At 42.9% G+C, this 23,557-nt stretch overlaps 1 protein-coding gene across 1 annotated transcript in view; it reads right to left on the minus strand.

Annotated features, from left to right (window-relative positions):
- The window catches only part of LOC307248194 (MAM domain-containing glycosylphosphatidylinositol anchor protein 2), a gene marked incomplete at both ends in the record, with an annotated part of 228,555 nt that overhangs the window by 17,180 nt on the left and 187,818 nt on the right, over positions 1-23,557 (minus strand). The window contains 4 exons of the mRNA XM_080024479.1: positions 4,978-5,139; positions 8,228-8,383; positions 12,558-12,578; positions 22,458-22,635. Of these exons, the coding sequence (XP_079880605.1) occupies positions 4,978-5,139; positions 8,228-8,383; positions 12,558-12,578; positions 22,458-22,635 (517 nt within the window). The remainder of the gene's footprint in view (positions 1-4,977; positions 5,140-8,227; positions 8,384-12,557; positions 12,579-22,457; positions 22,636-23,557) is intronic.

A 23,557-nucleotide genomic window follows, 5' to 3' on the forward strand; every position in this document is an offset into this window, starting at 1 on the left:
TACTTTAGGGTCATTTAGCGGCTTTCAATTTTTTTTCACATCCTTTGAAAGTGGCGAATCAGAGCTTCCAAACAAGATGTCACTTGTGCAAATCAAGCAAATCTTTTTAAAGCTATGACTTGTTAATGACAAGGGTGTGGCAAACTGTGTTTCTGAGATTATCACCTGGAAAATTTCGCAGAGACTTGGCTTCATTAACCTAGCTCCTAGAATGCAAATGGGGTAGCCAAAGCCACATGGCTACTTAACATACTGCTGAATGGGCCAATCACTGCTTTGTTCTTGTGTATTAAGGGAATGTTGAACATATTTTTGCTTTGAAAAAAGCTTTTATTTTTAACAGTAAGAATATACATGTTTTATAAAAATGGAATTTATTTTCTGTTGGTTCTTGAAAATATTCAGTTTCATCGTCACATTCGGGTTGAAATCCGCTGTTTGAGATGTTCTCCAAGTCCGGAGTAATATCAGATTCAGTGTCGCTGTCAGAGACCTGACTATCATCGCGGAAAATGAAGCTCTGCTTCAACTGACTTGGATCTATCGCACTGGACAGATTAAGGTCCGCGAAATGATTTAGATATTCCTCCACCCGCTTCTCCTAATCATCCTAAGTTTTCACAGTCAAGTAAAACCGGAGCCTCGTCTTGTTTACGGAAGTGACGGTGCCGTCAGTGACACGCCCCCTCCACAACGTTGTCTCCGTGTGTGTATAAAACACGTAATATTTAAAGGGCTGAACTCTATCAAAAAGGTTTCACATTGTGATCTTTACCTGGACGGTTGCTTTAAAGGAAACTATTGATCTGCGTTGTTCAGCACTGTTCAGCGTCTCGGTAAGTGAACTGCGTTTCCCCATGTAATCTAACAGGAATATTTAACTCCACAGTTTAACATTTTTCTACTATTTATAAATCAAACTCAGTTTTGATAATATGTTGAAAGATAAAAAAAACCACAAAGGAACATGCTCCCTCTGGTTGAATACAAAAATCTAATTTTCTTTCAAGAAAGGTTTTTCCAACTTATTTGGCTGCTCCTGGCAATTTTAGAAATGCGCGAGATGGCGGCTTTTGCTGTGGTGAGTCACATATGTGTTCACATGAGTTTGAATTGAAGTGATGGAACATGAAAGTGTAAAATGATCGCCCCCTAAGTCTCTTAAGTTTTGTCCAGTTGCAAGGGAGCAGAAAAAATGATCAACATAAATTGGACAATTAGCAGTAGCAGGAGCTAATGCCTGGTTGAAAATGAAAAAGACCCACAAGACCACATTCCTGAGCTGACAGAGGATCCCTCTCATGTTGAGAGAGGAGGGACAACAAAGGGAGCTCGGCTTTGGTCCTTTCCGAATTGTGGCTCAAGCCCTTGACATTACGCCCATTCATCGTAATGTGGCATGGTCCGGGCACAAACTCAGAGTTCTCTACAGGCTGGGGGGTGGGGGGGGGGGTTTGCGGGGGCGGGGCCGAGGGAGTCTGGCTGGCAATCAATCTGAGCAAATTGGAAATGTCACGGCCTACTCAACCTCGGCAGGGTGCCGGAGGAGCTCTCTCACCCCCCAACTGGGTCCAACCCTCCATCTTCTCTTCTCTCCTCACATCCTCTCTGTATCACTCCCCTCCCACTATCCAGATGTTTGGTACCCACCCCCCACAGCATGCCCCATCGTGCCTTCCACCCTCTTCACTTCCAGATGTGCCTTCCATGAGGGCATGCTACATTATTAGCCTGGCTTGTTTCCAGTCCCAGCAGAATCCCTTTAAACTCTAGGCCTTTTGCCTAGAAAGTGATAGCTAGAAAGGTTCCCATATCCAGCTAGAAAGGTTCCAATGTCCAGCGGGAATGGTTCCCATATTGAGCCAGAAAGGATCCTATATCCAGCCAGAAATGTTCCCATATACAGCCGGAAAGGATCCTATATTCAGCCATAAAGGTCCCCATATTCAGCCAGAAATGTTCCCATATCCAGCCAAAAACGTTCTCATATCCAGCATAAAGGTTCCCATATCCAGCAGTCCCCAGTACTAGTCACTGGCACTGAAGGCTATATTGTCTTAACACACTAGTTCTATTCACACCAAAATCCATTCACAATGCGCTTTGCCCTATTGTCACTCTCAGAAAACAATAGAGGAGACAAGGCGATGCTACATTGTAGCTGGCAGGAGAAAAACAATTGCTAAAGGTTTTGTCTCCACCTGCTAAGCTGCAGAAAACCCAGATTCCCAATTTCACCACGAGATGAATATGTGTCAGTGTTCCATTTGATTAAATAGAAAACTAGGTTTTGGACTTTTGGTTGAACTCATTAAGCAATTCCAAGATGCCTGGTGAAGTTCAGATAACATGATGAGCATTTGCTACCATTTTGTACCTTATCACCTCATATTAATGCTCTTCAATGGTCAAAAATTAGTGGGTAGCAAACCAGTTATGCCATAACACTGCAAAGAGCCACATCACACATACATACACACACACACACACACACACACATATACAGTATACAGAAACATATAAATCCCTTCCCTCACCCCGTCATGAGAATTAAGTTAATGGTTTAAGTTAGATCGTGTGGATTTTTTTTTTTGCCAAATCACCATGGCGACAAACTAGTTTCAGTTTACAGATAAGGTACGGGATTGGTTCTCTTTGAACTATTCTGTGTGTTCTATTCCCTCACTAAATTACTTTCTCTCTTATTATTAGGCGACGGATTTTAAACACAATTTCAAAATACTAAATACATCTCCGTACTGTATTTGCAGGTAAAGAGATGCACGCCGCTGATGAGCCTCAGGCCACATCTGGTCCTACTAATACAAAAAATAAATGAAAGATGAAATAAAAGCAAATTCCAAACAAAGTCATTAGATTATGGTCACAAAGGAATTTCTTTCTGGGAATAAGTAAAGTGTTCTTTTATCTCATTTTAGATTTAGCGCTAATGCACACCTGCATCTCAATCCCAACACATCGTAGTTTTACACATTTCACGAAAGTTATGGCGATAGTTTTGATAAGGATTACACATCATTTGGGTTTAACTTAATTTAATATTAACCTCAGAAAAATGTTCATGGTCTCTTTCTGCCACAAAAGTGCAGTGAACACACACACACACACACACACACACACACACACACAAACACACATGCACGCACGCACACACTTACACACACACACACACACACACACACACACACACACACACACACACACACACACCCACTGACAAATACATACGTAGTAGTCATTAACAACACCCAATAGTTAATGAAGCTGTGCAGTAGTTAATGACAATCTACAATTTAGCATAGCTTCGATAGTCTTTTTCTCTTATTCAAGCATTCCTGGTCGCTGTGCTTTTAACCATCGGCACACACGCACACACACACACACGCACACGCACACGCACACACACACACACACACACACACACACACACACACACACACACACACACACACACACACACACACACAGACACAGACACACACACACACACACACACACAGACAAACACACACATGGTCCACAGGCATTAGCACTTGCAGCTGTCTGATTGCCTCTGCTGTGTTGAAAGCAGCAGCAGATGAAAATTATCCAACGTGTGGAAATATGTCTCAAAACGTCGTCCCACTGAGAAGACGTTGAGTTCCAAAGAGGAAATCCAGTGAACAGAGTGAATATCCTCAAGCTTTGAAGAAAAGGTTTGTTCCAACGCACCATCCACCCGTTCAGGAAATTCAACACTCAGAAAATCTGCCCCAGGAGAGCTGCCCTTTTCAACCTGCTGTTCTTCTCCACTGCTTGCAGGGAAGCAGGATAAGGGGGTGGGGTGTGATGCGGGTCCAACGGGTCATTTGATCCACCTCCCAAAAACCACAGAGGTCGAAAAAGTCCAACTGCAGCCAGTTTGATGGGAGCATGTATCATATTTATACATAGTATTCACACGGTCAATAACATACAGGGGTGTAGCACCATTTCAGAACATGATGGGAGCCTGGTCTTCCTCCACCATGACCCCCCCCCGCTCCCCACTCCCACGCCCCAATGTGGTTGGTTAAATTGGAAAAGGCATGGTTAAATTGGGCGGTTTCATCCAAAGTATCTCCAAAAAAAAAAATAATAACATGGTGGGGAGCTTCAAGGAGAGCCTGTGAGTGTGTGTGTATGTGTGTGTGTGTGTGTGTGTGTGCGTGTGTGTGTGTGTGTGTGTGTGTGGGAGGGAGGGGCGGAAACTCATATTTTTAAAATGTCCCCCTTCCCATATAATGACGGCTCTGCCCCTTTGCTGCAATGCAATGTGTTCCAGGGCCTGACACATCTACAATGCAGCTAACGTACATTGAGAAGTAATATAATAAGGAGTCGCTTGGCAAAGCGTGCGCTAGATGACTACAAAGGTTCACTTCGTCTTTCTTCCGAGTAAAAAAAGAGCCAGCATTGTAGCATTGTTCCTTTGTTCCTCTTTTGTGATCTACTTAATTTCCTGTCTGACGTCCTTCTCATTTCTGTAAAATTGAAAATATATGGGGAGACATTGAGGTGTCATTTTGAGTTCAGCTCTTTTTAAAAGTCATCGGAGACTTCTCGACTCGTGGAACTTTATTTTTTTGTTATTGCTGTTGTCGGGGTGTCGTTAAATTCCTGCTGCGTCGCCGTCTAGCAGTGTGCAGATAAAAATGCTAAAGAGATGGTTTTTTGTCGGCTTCAACAATTCGAGTTCTGAATTTCGGAGTTTCTTCTCAGTGAACCAACCAAGTTGGTGACAGTGACAAATATTTTGCTGGAGATTCTGGGGGTTCATTTTTTCTTTTTTAATGCTGCTGGCACCAAAAAACATGAATGAATAGAATAAAATCTAACAGATGATGACAAAGTTATCACCTTTAATTAGGAGATGCTTGTTGACACCACGGGAAGAGATCATCTTTTGCAGAAAGGATAATTAAGTGCGTGTCTTACCGATGTGTTTGCCGTACATGTTGTAGAAGAAGCCCAGGCAGTAGGCCGGGGGGTTGGTGATGCCGTACGGGTTCTTGGGCGCCACATTGAAGAACGGACTGACGAGCCGTGCCCGGTCGCCCTCCTTCCGTGGCCTGGACGTCTCAATGTACATGTAGAACCCTGGAAGCACACGCACGGGCACGGATGACTGTATCTACACATGCTACCATATGCTAACATTGGTGGCATATGGTCCAAATGTTCAGCCATGCATAGGTGAAGAGGCCTATGCATGGATGGACACATACTGTACACAAACTGTACACACATGTTTTGTGCATGTGAATAACCGAGAGAATACACATAAATGTATATCTATTTAAGTATGTATAGATAGATCACCCCAGTCTCACGCGTTTTCATGCTCATAGTCACGAAAATTGGAGCACAATTATCAGACTTTTTTTTCGTGCTACACATAACTTGAATGTTTCAAGATTCAAGATTCAAGATTCAAGATTTTTTATTTGTCACATACATATACATACTTCCATACATATATGCAGTGAAATGTAATGCAACGCACCCGGTGATAGCACACAATAAGTCCTAGGAAAAAGTACAAAAATAAAATAAAAATAAAAAGTAGAAAATTCCTTTCTAATAGACCGACTAACTGACTCCTAAAACGTAATACAGTAAGTGGAATACTTATAGAATAAGATAAAAAATATATAGAATAAAATACAATAAAAAATAAATCGAAATAAAATGGAATAGGTTGAAAATGTGGACATTTTGGGGGCAGATATGTCCAGTTGATATGTACACACAAAAAACTAACCTGACAAAGTACACCACTGCGGGGGGTGGGGTTGGGTGGGGGGAGGGCGCACGGATGTTTTCAAAATTTAAAATGCATGTGTTTAAATTTAATTCTGACTTGAACTAATTCAAGGTTGGGCGAGAAGAGGGATATAAGGTCATACCCTCAGTATGAATTTCATTCATAGATACAATTCAAATGGATATAATAGCAACGTTTGCGAGGCTGTGTACTCAATGTACCCATCAGCCAGTGTGGTGAACATTTCCATGGTAGAGCTCCGCCAATCAGAGATGTCCTTGTTGTGCTCAGGATTATGGGTAGTGTAGTCTCCATGACATTGTGAATAAAACATGTTTTCTTAAAACAAGGTTGATATCATAAGGACTTGTGGCTTCTACAGGAGCAGAAACAAATTAATTTAAACGTACAGTGCATAATATTTATACAATTGTTTCTAAATATTTTAAACCTTAACGCTAAAAACTACAAAAACTACAATTCTGCACCATTTTTTATCCATCTTCATGCAATTGCCTCATGGGTAAAGTAGTTATATTATTACAGTATATACCTAAAAATGAAAAGAAGGGATGGGTGAAAAACAATATGCATGTTTTAGTTGGGTTTAATTTGGTCGGGGAACATACCTGTGTATATTTACAATGTATATAATAATTTGTTTAGTTCAGTTTCGTTTTAGTGTCTTGTATGGAGAAATCTCTCCATACAAATTAATTGGTTGATTTAATTTTGTTATTTGTAAACCGGGACACATAGATGAATTTAGATAGATTAAGAGGTTCAATAGATTCATTTTCGTGACTATGAGCACCAACAAGCCTAAAACCGAGTTCAGATAGATAGATAGATAGATAGATAGATAGATAGATAGATAGATAGATAGATAGATAGGAAAGGAACCGTTTCTCATTTTTCTAACAACAATAGCAGGAGGGTAAATCAAACAGATAAAAACAGCTTACATTCAGGCAGGCCAGTCTCATATCTCCCGACCATGGCTCTCCGGCCAAAAACAAAAAAGGAAAGATGGAATGGGATGTCTGTCTTAGTTGAATATCAGATAATTATACGCCGAGAGGAATGGCCGCCCCTTAATGAAATGTTGGACATTTTGGAAGCCATTAGGGTGATTAGGGCCGATGCATTATTTACTGCTTCAGCTGCCGCCGTTGCCACCCTCATGAAATACCAAATCGCCGCTTATGTTCCATCAGAGGGCTCGTACATCCTTACGAAGGCAGAATGAATCATACAATGCAGAGTCTTTATTTATAAGGCTCTTCAATATTGAATGCTGGTGCACATAACGCACAAACACACACACCCACACACACACACACACACACACACACACACACATACTCATACACACACACATAGACACACACACACACACATACACACACACACACACACATACACACACACACACACACACACACACACACACACACCCACATACACGCATGCATGGATGCAAACACACACACACAATGAATGAATATTGAATTATTCGCACACATCTCTGGCTCAGGTACCCATGGAAACAGAGATGGAGAAATAGCCACATGATTAACTTTAAAATGGATGGTGAAGGTTGATCATTCTTAGATCGGACTGTATAGTTCTTAGCGGACGGTGAAAACAACCCAGTGAAATCATGCAATATGCAGCCGGAATCACTGGGCCTGGCGCTGATGTTGTCTTTAAGACGTAAGAAAGACGGGGACCACCGCTGGAATGCCTTCCTTTATCCATCATTTTAACCATATGACTGTATTCAAATCGAAAACACGGACGAAAAATCTCTGGAATTTCACCAAACTGGTGTGCAATGTTTTTAAGTGCGGCAAAGAATTCACTCATCAACTCTTCTTCAAACATCTTAAAATACACTATTCCACGGCTTGGTTCATAATGATCAATTAAAATTCTACAATATGTTTTGGCGCAGCCTCCGTGGGCCTCCAGGGAGTAAACCCTGGTTTGCTCTCTGATGATGAAGGCCCTGCCGAAACAAGTCAAGAGTATTTTAATTGTTCTGTATGAACAAAGTTACAGAATTAAGGCTTTCGACTTTCTTTTCCTATAACAGATTGTATTACTGCTTTCCAATTGGCATCTTTGCACCAAGTTACAACAGGTGCGTTCCCAGGCAATGCCGCTCTCTTAAGTGCCTTTTAGAAGATTAGCATTAAATGAAATTATTATAAATTACAAATATGAATATTTTCTTGGCACGTTTGTTTACTAGTCTTTTAGATTGTTATTAAACGATCCATAGACAATGGCATTATGATCAAGGAAGAAAACATCCTCTATTCCAAGGAATGTTTTCAATATTAATGATGATTATTAAATATTAGGGATATTTATTCACCAACTAACCAACCACCCACCCAGGCGGGGCTCTCCCACCTTGCTTGGAGCCGCTACGGTCTCCACTGGGCCCGGTGTTGGGTGTGTACTTGGTGTCGCGGGTGGCCGCGCTGTGCCGTGTCCAGTCAAAGTCGTCGTTCTTGTCTTGCGTGAACATGCAGATGGGCTCCTCCTCAAAGCTGCAGTGAAACTCACCTGGAGGAAAGACAAAGGCCGTCACACCCACATCGTAGCAAAATGAGAATATTGAGCGCTGCTGCTAACGGGAACCTATGCGACCGGCATGAACAGGCGCGTTGCATATTTATGGGACTATGGGGAATATGCACAACAGCAAATTCTTAATTACCCCATGCAATGCAATCTTTGTGTAGTACATTTCTAAATAAAGACGTGACCTCTTGGTGGCTGTGGTGGAAGCATCAGTGACGGAGTGGGGTTGATTTTTCCCCAGTAATGAGATGCAGTTCGGCTCAGTTCAGAGAGGATCTCTGCAGAGAACATGCTGTACCCTGCAAACACCCCTTGGCAGAAGTGTGTATCTGTGTGTGTGTGTGTGTGTATTTGTGTGTGTGTGTGTGTGTGTGTGTGTGTGTGTGTGTGTGTGTGTGTGTGTGTGTGTGTGTGTGTGTGTGTGTCTGTGTGTGTGTTTGTGTGTGTGTGTATGTGTAGGCGTGTGTGTGTGTGTGTGTGTGTGTGTGTGTGTGTGTGTGTGTGTGTGTGTGTGTGTGTGTGTGTGTGTGTGTGTGTGTGTGTGTGTGTGTGTGTGCTTGTGTGTGTGTGTGTGTGTGCATGCATGCCTATAATTGTATGTGTTTTGTAGAAATGTGTGCATCTGCGTTTTGGAGGAATCTGTATGTTAGCGACTGTCGGGGAAAAAAAGCGGCTATTACAGTAGCGGCTATGCCATGACACTGGGCTATTAAACATTGATGGATAGCATACAATAACAGCCAGCGCTCCCACTCCACTCTACTCCACTGCAGCCATACACAACAAGACAAAGAAATGTGAAAAAGAAAAGAAAGAGTGAGTGAGTGAGATTGATGGAGAGTGAGGATACATGACTAGAGAAATGGCCACAACAGGCTCAATAACAGGAAAATGCAAATAAAAGAAAGAAAAACCCTCAAATTCTATTACAGGAGGTCAAAACGTGTCGTTTGTCTGACAACAGACGGCTGAAAGTGAGAAAGTGATAATGTGAAAATGTGAAAATGTTAAGTTGAGGCCTTGGAGGCCCAAGTTATTGTGCTTTCTGGTCTAGGTGGGATCATCGGTGCCAAGAAGATTTTTTTTTTTAAATGCACCGAGCAGGAAAAAAGAAGCTCTCAACAGAGGTCACAAACTCTAATGATAGTATTTCACTTGAAGAGATAAAATAGTAAGTAATAAAAAAGCGTTTAGGTTTAGGATGCGGCCGCGTGTTGTGATAAATATTCATTGATTTATTAAAACGTGGCTGCGAGCACTTCAGAGCCGCAGTGACCTTGAGAGAGAGAGAGAGAGAGAGAGAGAGAGAGGGGGAGAGAGGTAGGAAACTCAGGTAACAGTGGGCGGAAGGATGGATAGAGTGAGGGATGGAGGGAGGGAGGAGGGGAGGGAAGGGAAACTGATGCAACAGGTGATTAAGGAGAGAGTGTGAGAGAGCGAGAGAGAGAGAAAGAGGAAGAGAGAGCAAGAGAGCAAGAGGAGGGAGAGAGGGAGGAAACTCAGGTAACAGTGGGTGGAAGGATGGACAGAGGGAGGGAGGGGGAGTGAGGAGAGAGAAGAGGGAGTGAGAGAGAGGGGGAGGATGGACAGAGGGAGAGATGGAGGGAGATAGGGAGGGAACGGAGACTGGTGCAACAAGGTGATGAAAGAGAGAGAGAGAGCGAGAGAGAGAGAGAGAGAGCTGGAGGAAACTCAGGTAACAGTGGGCAGATGGATGGACAGAGGGAGGGATGGAGGGGGGGAGGTAGGGAGGGAAGGGAGACTGATGCAACAAGGTGATGAAGGAGAGAGTGAGAGAGAGGGTGTGAGAGAGATGGAGAAAGAGAGGAGGAGAAAGGGAGGGAAGAGAGACTGATGCAACAAGACGGTGAACAAGGGAGTGTTGGAGCAAATGAGTGAGTGAGAGAGATAGATGGAGAGAGGAGGGAGAGAGGGAAGGGAGTGAGAGAGAGAGCGAGAGAGGAAAGGAGGAAGGTCAGGTAACAGTGAGTGGATGGATGACAGAGGGAGGGTGGAAAGGAGCGAGGGAGAGATAGGAGAGAGAATGATAATAATAATAATAAATAATAATTATTATAGATTATTGCAGTTATGTATGTACATAACTATACATGCACATACTGTACATAACTAGTTATGCTTTGGCTTCTCATGCCAAATAGAAGAACAAAACAAACTTGAATTTGAATTTAGAATTTGGAATGAGAGAGAGAGAGAGAGAGAGAGAGAGAGAGAGAGAGAGAGAGAGAGAGAGAGAGAGCGGTGTGGGATGCTGGTGGTGTTGACTTGCAGATGTAAATGGAGGTTCTGGCCCCGAGCGCTTGACACCAGCACCCCCCCCCCCCAAAAAGCCAAATGCCTCGACGTACCCGGGAGAGATAGCAGGATTAGGAAGTATGGAGGAAGGAGGAGAGGCTGGAGGGAGGAGGAGAGGATGGAGGGAGGAGAGAGCAAAGAGGAGAGGATGGATAGAGGAGGAGGGGATGGAAGGAGGAGGAGGGGATGGAGGGAGGAGGAGAGGATGGAGGGAGGAGAGAGCAAAGAGGAGAGGATGGATAGAGGAGGAGGGGATGGAAGGAGGAGGAGGGGATGGCGGGAGGAGGAGAGGATGGAGGGAAGAAGAGAGGAGAGAGGAAAGGAGAGGATAGAGAGAGGAGGAGAGGATGGAGGGATGGAGGGGGGAGGAGGGATGGAGGGAGGAGGAGAGGACGGAGGGAGGAGGAGAGGGTGGAGGAAGGAGGACAGGATGGAGGGAGGAGGAGGGATCAGGGAGGAGTAGAGGATGGAGGGAGAAGGAGGAATGGAGGGAGGAGGAGAGGAATTGGGGGGCACAGGTAAGATAACGCCTTCTCCTTCAGGGATTGGGGATAATGATGTTGGTGATTAAGATGTTTGTTATTATGCTCCCCCCCCATAGCACTGCAGCAAACAATGCAGAGACGTTGCTCTAAGAACAACTGGAATAATGGGAGTTTGTACATTTTTTTACGCAATGAGGCGGAACCTGGGAAGTTTATCTTTGCATAGATGAGATCAGTGTTTTTTAACCGCGGCTGTGAGAGCTTGTGTGCCGTGTAAAGGTTTCAAATTCAACTTAAAATACATAAGAAATGGAAAACAGCCGTTGTGCTGCAAAATTGCCAGGCTGCACTAATTCATCTAATTCATCAGTTCCAGCTCAGTAGCAGCTCTGTGTTCATCACAACAAGATCAAGTTTCAGTGATGAAAGTGAGAACTATTAGGAGCGATGAAAGGTTTGACTCATTTTTGACTCTCGGTTCTTGGCGAGTCACTCAGTGAAAAGACACGTTCTATTCACCAACTCTCGGTTCGTTTGGTTCAGTCGGTGTCACGCACGCTGAGCGAGGGACTTCCTGAACCGGGAACGAGAGTCAGAGGAATTGGTTTCGGCTCCAAATTGCGGATAGAATTTTTCCCGAGGATCAAAATGATTCATTTCGGTGGAAAGCAAAGAGTAAATCAGTCGCATTCAATATAAATTATGCTAAATTCCTAAAGTTTGTGAGTTGAAGATGAACACGCTCGCCCACATTGTTTCCCAGAGTGACTCCCAAATCAATTCAAATATTTGTTTGCTATGAACAAATGGTTTGTGAGTCTTGCATCACTAGCCCTCTAAGCAGCGTTCTCGGTGTTTGAGGCATTTTAAGTAGTTAACAGGATAGTGCTGTAGCGCCGTGGGATTATTTCATTGTAAAAACTGTGAGGTGGCAGGAAAAAGGTTGGAAAACACTGGCTTACGTATCGGAAAACAATTATTAAGGTATGTGCATGCATAATGTCTCCAAAACATGTACAAACACGATCGCATGCACGTATGCAACATGCAGTTCCTTCTCCTCATCAAATTGAAACATAAGCTCCTACAGCTTATTCCAACAAGTGGAAAAAAATATAAAAAAAAGCTTCTATGAGCTTCTTCTTCTCTTTTTACGACAAGCTCGTCATGTTTAAGTGGCTGATCTTCCAGGGCCGGTTTGTCGCGTTGAATGCATGGGATCTTTTCTCACTACTTAATTTCAATCACAATTCCTCAATGTCTGCTCCCACCACCTGTTACGCCGCAAGATGAGGACGATTGTCCGAGCAGACGTGCTAAGTGACTGAATGAAGACATGGAGATGCAGTACTTACGCAGATGAGGGTTGGTCGGAGCTGTAAAACAAGAAAAGAGGAGGTCATCAAAGCAAACGGATGTAATAATCGACAGCCATTAAATGCAAAAACAAAAACGACAGAAATGCTAATGAATTAGTTGTGGAAGGATGTACACACAAGCGTACTCCCCCTTCGTCCATAATCCCGGCTCAATAATGTCCTTAATTTCTCGACAGTATGATTTTTTTTTTACATTTTTATTCAAGAGTTTTATTTAAGTATGGAGCAGTGAAATGAGAAAAGGGCAAATACTTAAATACGAAATAATATGACAAGACAAGTAGGAAGAAAATAAATGAATGAAAAAATCTAAATCAGAAGTAATATATATATATATATATATATATATATACAATACAAGATGCCAAAATATAAGCAAATCTGTGAAGGCAAAATATATAAGCTGTATAAGTCTATATTTATTTTATAAAAGGGTAAAATATATATGTGTGTATGTACTTTATTTTTAATTAAAAAAAAATAAAAAAGAGGAAAAGCTGCATAATCAAAATGTCAATGTACTGTCAAGTTTTTTCCTAAATATTTTACATAGGGTTGAACTGAATTTAAATCACATAGTAGTTTGAACTGTGGCACGATGAAGAGCAACACTCATGACTCAATCAAAGTGCGCTGGTTTTTAGTTGCCAACTTTGCAGTTTTACTGCCAAATTGGTCTACTATTGCTCTGGGTGGAGTTCACAGCGAACGTGAAGGGTCCATGGCATGGCATGACCTGGCAACCCTAAGCATTGCATCACTCCATCACTGCTTCCAAAAATGGCGTACTACATATGCAAATGTGCTTTGTGGACACACTACATAGTCATACAGTTGCTCAGAGTATGGTAAAACAAAATCCCCCTTTTTAAGAACCAAATACCGCACATGGAAGGGTAGGAACTTGTGATGCTTATGGATACATTACCACATCTTTTGGTTTTGTTTTACCGTGTCATTTTCAGGTTTGGAACATGTAGTGAGTAAACTGTTTGATTATTGTACTTTATAGTATTTGTAGTATATATAGTTATGAGTAACTTTATGTCAGTAGACTTTACCCCATTAGACTTTACAACATTATTCCACTACAACTCAAAGTAAATATCTCTTTTTTTTTTACTTCCCAATAGTTAGATGCTTGTACTTTCACTTTTAATTAAATTGTTTATTTCTTATTTTTTGTCATACAACCAATGGGATTCATTGATAAAACAAATTCCCCTCTTGAGTTATGGCTATGACTGAAATATAATAACATGAGGTCATGAGGTCGTTAATCATGAATAAATACACCCGTTTCTGAAGTCTGTTCATTATCAAGAACATAGGATGGAGGGTGGAGGACCCATGATATCTGTCCCGGCACTTCAGCAGGGAGTACGAGCACCGGCGCTCATTTCAATTTCCTTTCTGTGTCTATGATCGCACTGGGAGTTACTAAAGCACACCTACCACAACAAAACCCTTCAGAAAGCACCACAAAAAAAAGGTTAAAGCAGAAGCAGGACGGTGAGTGTGTAAGCCATTTGTACATAACCAGTTTCACGGTTTGTCCCTATTTCGTCTATTTTACAGGCACAGAGTGGAACAAAAACGTCTCTCAGATATGCTCCTGCAGTGTTTAATATCAGCAGACAAAATGAAAGAGGCCCTTGGGAGGGAACAGCATCTCTGACATTAACACACTGAGAATATTAGCAGTGCCAGAGCTCCGACTTTCTCTTCCTCTTCATTGTTTCCATAGCTCACAAAAGCGAAAAAAAGTAACGATGCCAACATGAGCCGAAAAAAAATAATTAGATGGAGGAAAATGAATTTTTTCCAACTGATTAAAAGGACATTGAGTCACTTTCAACCTCGGTTATCAAATCGATTTATTAATGAATTGATTTATTTATTTCATGATTTTTTTCCCCAGTCACTTTCAACTTTGATTATCAAATGTTCTTATTTATTTATTCATTTATTTATTAATTTACTTGTTCATTAAATTATTTTGTCGGTCACTTTCAACCTGGGTTATCAAATCTAGACGCGGTGGGGGATTAGTTAGATCCAAGCACAATAATAAGCTTAGAGAGAAGGTACTTATCATTATTGGCATTTAGCGTCTTCGGGCTCAAGGTGACTTCCACTTCAGCACTCAGCCCAGCTCCATTTGGAGACATCCCATAACTCCTGAGGATGTTCGCAAAGCTGTCCATTATTCTATTCCTGCAAAAACCTTTTCCCTTCCTCTTGAATGACTTGAGATTGTTATTCAAATTCCAACTGAGATAAACTGAACTTTCACATGAATCACCGATGGAGTGAAGACCATCGGAGAAAACAAAAATAAACCACTAATAAATCACTTTGCATTCACGTCCACCTCCGCCTTTGCTTTCGTTTTTTTTTTTTTGTTCTTGATAATTTAACAAGTGAGTGCCGTGGGGAAAACAACCAAACAAACATTAAGGTCAAGGGTAGCTATCACATGTGTTTAGCTTCGACGGGGAGCCGGTTAGTCAGCACTTTATTTATTTTCTTTTCGCATTAGCGAATAAAACAGTTGAACCCGTTGAGAGGACTCACGGCCCTGTTGACGGATTCCTGTTCAGCTCAATTTCTTTAATTGTTTTACACCAGAAAGGATAGACATGTTGAGAATGACCTTTACGCTGGAGAATAGCAATATTCAATATGCGATCACACAAGCCGCTCATTCTCTGTGGAACTTGTCCCAAAAGCAACTAATTTCTCCTCACTTTTGCGGCTCTGGTCTTCTCCATCTATGCAAGACCTGGCAACCCTGCAGTCGGCATAACTCCAAAATGCTGTTCTATATACTATACAGTATCTGCACACTATTGATTTTTTTATTGTACGGATAATTTTACCGCCCTCACAATGCATTGTGAGGTGAGTTTTTTGACAAAGCTCTCTTCTTACAGCTCCCACTGTTCTCTCTCTCTCTCCCTCCCATCACTCCCTCCCCCTCTCCCTGCACCCTCCCCCTCGTTTTTCCACTGGTGTTTTATTGTCATTTCAGCAGAAAACACTCTCACTTTCATTTTCACCCCCCCCCCCTTTATTCTTCTATGAAACAAGCACAAGTTAAAAAATACACACACAGGAATACGCACACTCATATGCATGGATGTACATCATCACACATGATAAAACACACACACACACACACACACAAACACACACACACACACACACACACACACACACACACACACACACACACACACACACACACACACACACACACACACACACACACACACACACACACACACACCGTCCTCCTGTGTTTCTAAACTCTTGTACTTTCTAAAAACTTCACTGTTTAACAGCGAAAAAGCGAACACGCTCTCAAAGTGTGGAGCGCTGTTCAGACACGGCCGAGCAAGCAAGCCACCAAAGCCTTTAAACCCCCTTTCTATATTTCTTTCTTTCTTTCTTTCTCCTTCCTTCCTTCCTTCCTTCCTCCCTCCCTACCTTCCTTCCATTCTTTCTTTCTTTCTTTCTTTCTAAAATGCATCTCCTGTCACTCTGCTTATCCAAACAAAAGGTCTCATTAATACATGATCCTGAACGATGCAGCATAGCAGCCGAAAAGATGTGATGTATATCAAATTTATAAGATATTTATTTATTTACGTCACTTTCAACCTTGGTTATCAAATTGATTGGTTGATTGATTTAATGACCTATGTTTATTTTCCAGTAATTTTCAACCATGGCTACCAAATTTCAGCAGGTGTTCGACAAAGGAGACAAAAACTTTTAAAACGTATTAAATTCCTTATCTCCGAGCTCCTTCGACCGCCAAGAAAGGCACTTTTCAGACACCATGACTCCATCTTGGCAGCCCCCCCCAGGCCTGGTGGGCAGGCCTCCCCTGCCCACCGCCACCGCCGACTGTACAATTGGACGCGACTCGGAGATCCCCATCCATCATGTTTAGAGGGTCTGGAGAGCTGCCATTACCTTCGGAGAGCCCCCCCCCCCCCCCCCCCCGGGTGTAATGGCTCAGCCCGTCAGCTGAAAAAAATCACAGCATGTGTAAATGTAATTTAGCAATCTTCCCCTGGCCTCCTCCGCACCCTGACAGAACGGAAATAACTCGGGCGAAATCAGACACTTGTCCTGTCGCTCGTCGCCTGCCGCTCCCCTGCGTGGCCTCGTCGCACCCGGAGATAACGCCCGCCGTCGTAAACAGGAAGGAACAAACCACAAACGGGAAAACCAGAAAAATAAATAGAAAAAACGTGCTGCAGGTTGGACACCTGTGGATACCTTCCTCAACCCAGAATGCACGTGTGGGCACACAGACGCAAATCCAACCGTTGATGCTGTTATCCTGTCGTGTCTGGTAGTTAGACCAAGAACGACTTCAGGAACATGCCGGTATTTTCGAGACCCAAACCCTATTTTTCGATCATTGCAACAAGTGATTCAATCCTTTAAATTGATCCAGTACTGAGAGGATAGCACCGTCATCCTCACCCTAATAGCGACCATGCCCTCCAACGCCACATTGATGTCAATCCCTCGGGTGGACTCGCGACATAATGATGCTCAGGTTGAAAAGAACACAGCGGGGTTTTCCTTTAACTCTTGCTGGACTTCCGCAAGGATCAGCCCGGCCTGAGATCATTAAAGGCGAGGGGGGACCCAGAGGCCACGGACAGGACAAAGGTTCATGGTGCGTTGCTCGGCCGAACCACCGCTGGGATAACAACGACATGCTGACACCACGGCCAAAGCAAGGGGGGGGGGGCAAGCGGAACAAGAGGCTTCGGTTCACGTTAACATTAACAATCGGATGTGACACCGGGTCAGGACTCTTGTATTACCTGTGAGCTGCATAAATATAAAAACCCTGGGAGAGGAACCAGCAACGGCAACTCTGCATTTAATGGTCGGCGTGTGTGGTTGACAGGACCTCCACCATCGGATTCAAACGCTTATGTCTTGGAGGGAAAGTTTTGTTTTTTTTCCTTGTCTTTTGTAGCGGCCCCCTACCGTGACCACGTCTCGGGCCGCTAGGGGAGCTTGGACGTATTCCTTGGCCGACGCCCCCAACGAAGCTGCTCCCATCGGCTTTTCCGTCCTTCTCTCTTATCCGCCTGAACAATGATTGCCGAGCCTGTCGCCCAGTCTGGGCGCCAGGATACAGTGACTGAGGGGGCAGTTATAAATGGCGACGGGGCAAGTGAGGGTACGGGAAGCGCGGTTAACTAAAGCATCATTTCAACAACTATTTCAAATAGTACAGTAATTACAATAAAAAGAATTCACACCAAGGAAAAAATTATCTTTCCATTGTTCCCACTGCTACATTTCTCTCGCGAGCAGAGATGCTCTGTGCGCAAGTGCTCTGAAAGCGCTAGCAAAAATAATACGTGTGCGCAGCTGTCTGAGTTGCGGGCGCGGCTCATCTACGCCCTTGCGTGTGCATGTCATTTGCGCTCGCGGATTTTGGCACTGATATGCTGTGATGAGATCGCTTCTGAAAAAAGTCCCGTCTCCCTAATTCTCACAGCCCAGGGGCCCATACTAACAGAATATGGGATCCCTATCAGCTTAATAGAATGGTTTTGAAAACGCAAAATTATTTAATGAATTTTGTTTATTTATACAATGAAGAAATGTCAAATCTCACCTCCATGAGGCTGTTCTCAGCAGACAGATCACAGGCAATATACTTGGCCGCAATCTCGACTCAAATGGTGCAACGCTGCGATAGTTCTAAAATTACCTCAATCACAAATAAAAATATTTCATTCAATATATTTCACATAACCAATATCTTGAATTGAATCTTGCAGCACGAGTGATCTTATTCTTTGCCATACATATTTTATTTGAAATATAATTGTTTATAACATTTCAACATTTGAGGGTGGCCGCCAGCGAGCTGGACCACCCTGTTCGAATGAGTGGGCACAGCCCGGTCTGGCCCGCCCCTAACGCCGGGCCTGCCGTTGCCACTTTATGAGAAAATGTCTTTTATGCCAATATATCCAATATAGTCACATCAGTCTGGTGTCATGTCTGTTTTCAGTCGGCCCTGGCCTCGCGCTCATGATACACTGGAGGTAAAGATGTGTAAACACAATTACAGACTCACAGTGCAATCACGGTGGCACTCATTTTCCGTTCACATCAATGTAATCACATACAGCTCTTCCCATACATGCAACTCCCCAGCAAGCGAGAGAGAGAGAGAGAGAGAGCGAGAGAGAGAGGGTGATATGGTACTGTACTGTATTTCGCGCATCAGTCAGAACTGCTTTGGGGAACGTTTCCTTGGAGCAGAGCGGCTTCAGCCAAGACCTGCATCGCATTAAGCCGCTGCCGTGTGTTTTTGAGGAGAGCACACCGGCCCTGGAGTAGTATTTAGCCCCATCACACGTCGGGGGGGAAACAGCCATATGCATTAACGGAGGCAACTCTGTTTTAGGTCATTTTCCCTTTTTTTGTTTTCTATCCATCCATCTTCAATTCCTTTCTCTCTCTCTCTCTCTCTCTCTCTCTCTCTCTCTCATTATTAACCTGTGATTTTCCTGTGGTTTGCCTCTAATTTTTCTGTTTGTTTCCTTCATAATCAAGCTTCTGCTGCTGTGACATGACTAACTGCAAATAAAGGCACCTTAAAAGTCAAGTCTCGCTCTCTCTCTCTCTCTCTCTCTCTCTCTCTCTCCCTCTCTCTCCACTCCCGACTATCCTCATTTTCCCCTCTTCCACGTCCCTCTAATACAATTCAAATCGAATCAATTAAGCTCCGTTGTTTAATTTGGCCTCAACCTATGCTTTGCTTAACCACGGTTTACTGAAAAAAACGGCACCACAACACAGACCCACACACCCACACACAGCCACACACACACACCCACACACACACACACACACACACGCACACACACACACACACACACACACACACACACACACTCAAGTACACACACACACATACACACAGCAGAATTCGTTTTTGCTTAGGTTCAGTTCTCGCTCTGTCTTTATTATTCTCTCTTTTCTATCCCTGATGAGCCGCAGTAACCCTGAATAATTCACAACTGCAGCGGCGGTGTAACTCGGGTGGTGCTGGTGGTGCTGGGTGATAGACAGTAACACGGTTCTGCGGTTTGTTTCTCAAACGTACATCTCTAGTTACCTGGCCGTCATCCCTCTCCCTCTTTCCTGACACCGTTCTGCCCGTTCTGGATGATGCCTACCCCTGCTGTGTCCCGATGGGCCAGTTCTACTGCTACGCTGGTGATACGCTGATTTTCGAGGTCTGGTTGGCTTAGCCGTGGCTGTGCGATGCATTTCCTGCAACATCTATACATATCTGCTGCATTTGATAAATACATACTTTAGTGTTTATTGTTGGGAGGCAGATAATCTGCTGTAGCGACCCCTAACGGGAGCAGCCGAAAGAAGAAGAAGAAGAAGAAGGAGAAGAAGAAGAAGAAGATTGTTTATTATTGGGAGTATTATATTTATTCACATTTTTAGCTTTGTTGTATATTGCCATTTTTTCATATTTATTTTCTTTATTTTTGTTTAATTGACTGCTTTTTGTTGTTTTATTATTTGATTATTTATATTATAGGTATATTAATTTAATAAAATATATATTATTTTATATTTATTGTTCATTGTTTACATTACATTCTTTTATATCGCCAAGTCTACATTCTTCTGTGTATATTTTAAGGTTGATGGTTTATTGCTGGGGTTATTTTTATAGTTCATTTTTAGGTTTGTTGTATATATTGCCAGTTTTACAGCTAATTCTTAGTTTATATTATGTTGCCATTTAACTTATACTTTATTCTTATTATTGCTTATTTTTTATGTGAGCTGCTGTGACACTGCATTTCTGACATTTCTGTCAAAAAGTATGTTTGTCTATCTATCTGCCTGTCTGTCTGTCTGTCTGTCCGTCTGTCTGCCTGCCTGCCTGTCTGTCTGTCTGTCTACCTATCTATCTGTCTATCCGTCTGTCTGTCTGTCTGTCTGTCTGTCAATCTGTCTATCTGTCTGTCCATCGGTCTGTCTGTCCGTCTGTCTGTATATCAATTTGTCCATCTCGTCAATGTTTTGATGGACTGAATAAAACAATGATAAATCACCTGATAGGTACAGTAAAAAAAACTTCAGTTGCCATATTGATTAAAGTTTGAAGTTGAAAAAATTTGCTATTCCAATTGTACAATATAATTTATGTATCTATTAGAAGGTACATTTCTAGCAGATTAATCTTTTTTTTGGGCTTTTATATGAATTAAATAGTTGTAATATTATGGGAATAGCTGATTAAAGTAAAAGGAAAAAACATAACAGATACTAATCCCTGACTGAAGCGAAGTGATCTGCTTCGGTTATGCCTCAATGTCCTGATAACCTTGGACCAAAGAAAGCTCTGGAGTCTTAATTATTCTCCCTTTACTCTTAAAACTTAAAATGGACAAGCTTTAACTCGTCTTTTATTATCACACACACACACACACACACACACACACACACACACACACACACACACACACACACACACACACACACACACACAGATCACTACGTATTAGATGAAACTGTTAAACTCCTGTGTTCTTGCGTCTTTATTGCTGGTGGCTGAAGGCCTCAGGTGCATGTATATGAATATTTAAAATCCCAATCAATTGTATAAAGTGATGTCCTTCTTCCCTCCTCATACATATTACAAAGAGTAAATTGTTGATCTTTATGATGGCGCTGATGAAGGGAACGATACGCCTCAAACCCAAACACAAACCTTCCAACATGCCTATACACCAGGACAATGGTCGTCCAATGAATTGAACCCTATTTGTCAGGACTGGGCCTTTGAAAATATTTGAAGGCTGGCAATGAACTGGAAGCAAGAAATAATAAATCATAAAGACCAGAGCATTGGTGCAAATCTAAATGTATCTCTAGTGTATTCCATTAAAAGGCAATTTCCCCTGTTCTCTCCCGACTTGACTCTCAACAAATTGTAATTTGGATCTACCTATACATGGACGCAGCACTTTCTGCATTTCTACATTTAGACCAACAATGCTTCCTCTCTGACCAATGGGTCTGAGTATGACCCGAACTATTTTAGAGCCCTAATGTTCCTCTTTCTGTGTCCAGAAACTGCATTTCTCTCACTAGAAGAGAGAGACGTATTAAACAAAAGCTAAGGAAAGAAAAGACAAAAGATGCCTTCCTTCAAGGTGCATTGTGTAGAATTTAAGGGCATCAAGCAGCGAGGTTGCAGATTGCATCCAACTGAATACCTCTCCCCCTCACCCTCCCCTTCCAAGCGTGTAGGAGAGCCTATGGCGGGCCACGGAACTCGCGAAAAAACGCCAAAGTCCCTCTCTAGAGCCAGTGTTTGGTTCGTCCATTCTGGGCTGTAGACACATGGCTGTGCAACATGGCGGCCTCCGTGGAAGCGTATCCGCTCCCTACGTAGATAAAAATGTCAAAACAAAACAATTCATATTTAAATAATATTATGCATTATATTATATTATATTATATTATATTCAGTTCCTGCCAAGTCCGTTCCATGAATTCTAAACACTGCACCTTTAAAGGTGGTTTTTTGTTCTATTTGAATTCTACACTGAAGTAACAAAAAACAGTGAGAAACACATGACGATGCAGGTGGCGAACTCCCACGGTGCAATGAAGCAGCAGCAGAACTTTCGGCGGAGAGAGTTACAGCTCAAACCGTCTTCAATCCACCTAATAGGCTATTAATGGCCTTTCTGTGTCTGTCTCAGCGCAAAAAATGTAAACTGATGCTCGTAAAATTGCAGGATAACAGTGGGGAGTGATCCATTAGTGACTGGCACTCACCGCTGTAGGTGATGATGCGTATGGTGGAGTCCCCCTCCCCGAAACGCGTGATGGGCGTGAGGCGGACCTCGTAGGACTCGGGCTTGATGAGCTCCGTCAGGTTGTGCGTGATCAGCTCTCCCTTGTTGATGGTTCCCTCCACGGGGATCTCCTGCTCCCACCAGCGCTGCAGCCCCGTCTGCAATGGAGGATTGATGGTTAGCAGAGGTTAGCATACACTCAGGTGGGCACACACATATTTTTTTTTTACATAAAAGCAACAAGACACACAATTGGGTGGAGTGACATGTTTTATCAACTGCCCGGATCAGATAAGTAGTGTTGAAAAAGTTCGGCTATTTTTGGAGATTTGGCTCGTTGCGAGAAGATTTGTTCAATTTGTACGACTCTTTGTTCGTTTGATTGAGGCGGTGTGATGAGAGTCAGAACAGTCGGTTCATCTTTTTTCACATTAATTGAATCCTCAGTAATTGTGTGCGTTGTGTGTGTGTTTCTGTTTGCGAGTGGAAGATTCACTCACTCACACGCTGCGGGGCTTGAGGTGCGACACTTCACAGTTCAGCCTGTATCCGGCTGCAGTTACCGAGTCACGAACGAACTACTCTTTTGGCCGAGTGGCTCCCCACGACCGAGTCACTTGAAAGATTTGTTCACTATGAACGAATCGTTTGCGAGTCTTGCCTCGCTACGGCTGAGAAATAGGACATCCGGAGAGTATTGCAGCCATTTTCTAGGAAGCATCTTCGAGAACACAACTTCGGCCATAGGAAAAGATCAGATTTGGGTTTGGTTCACCATCTAGGCAAAGCGTCCATTGTTCATCTGCCAAATAAAGATGTCCATGGGTGATTATATGATAATGTGGCGCAACAGAGACACATCTCCCCGATGCAAGGTGTTGACAGCGAGTCCCTCATTAGCCACATTTACTTTTAAGGTGTGTCACGCCTTCTCAATTAAACACAGCCCTCGGCAAAGATCTCGTCCCATAGAGGAAAATAGCTTTCCCTTTAACCTTGTTTTTTAAGCTCAAAGGCAAATCAATTAAGAACAGTGTATTATGTACAATGACAGGCTGGAGAAGCCCCTGATGAAAGGAA

Source organism: Zeus faber (genome assembly GCF_960531495.2).
Source record: "Zeus faber genome assembly, chromosome: 2".
Classification (NCBI taxonomy): Eukaryota; Metazoa; Chordata; class Actinopteri; order Zeiformes; family Zeidae; genus Zeus; species Zeus faber.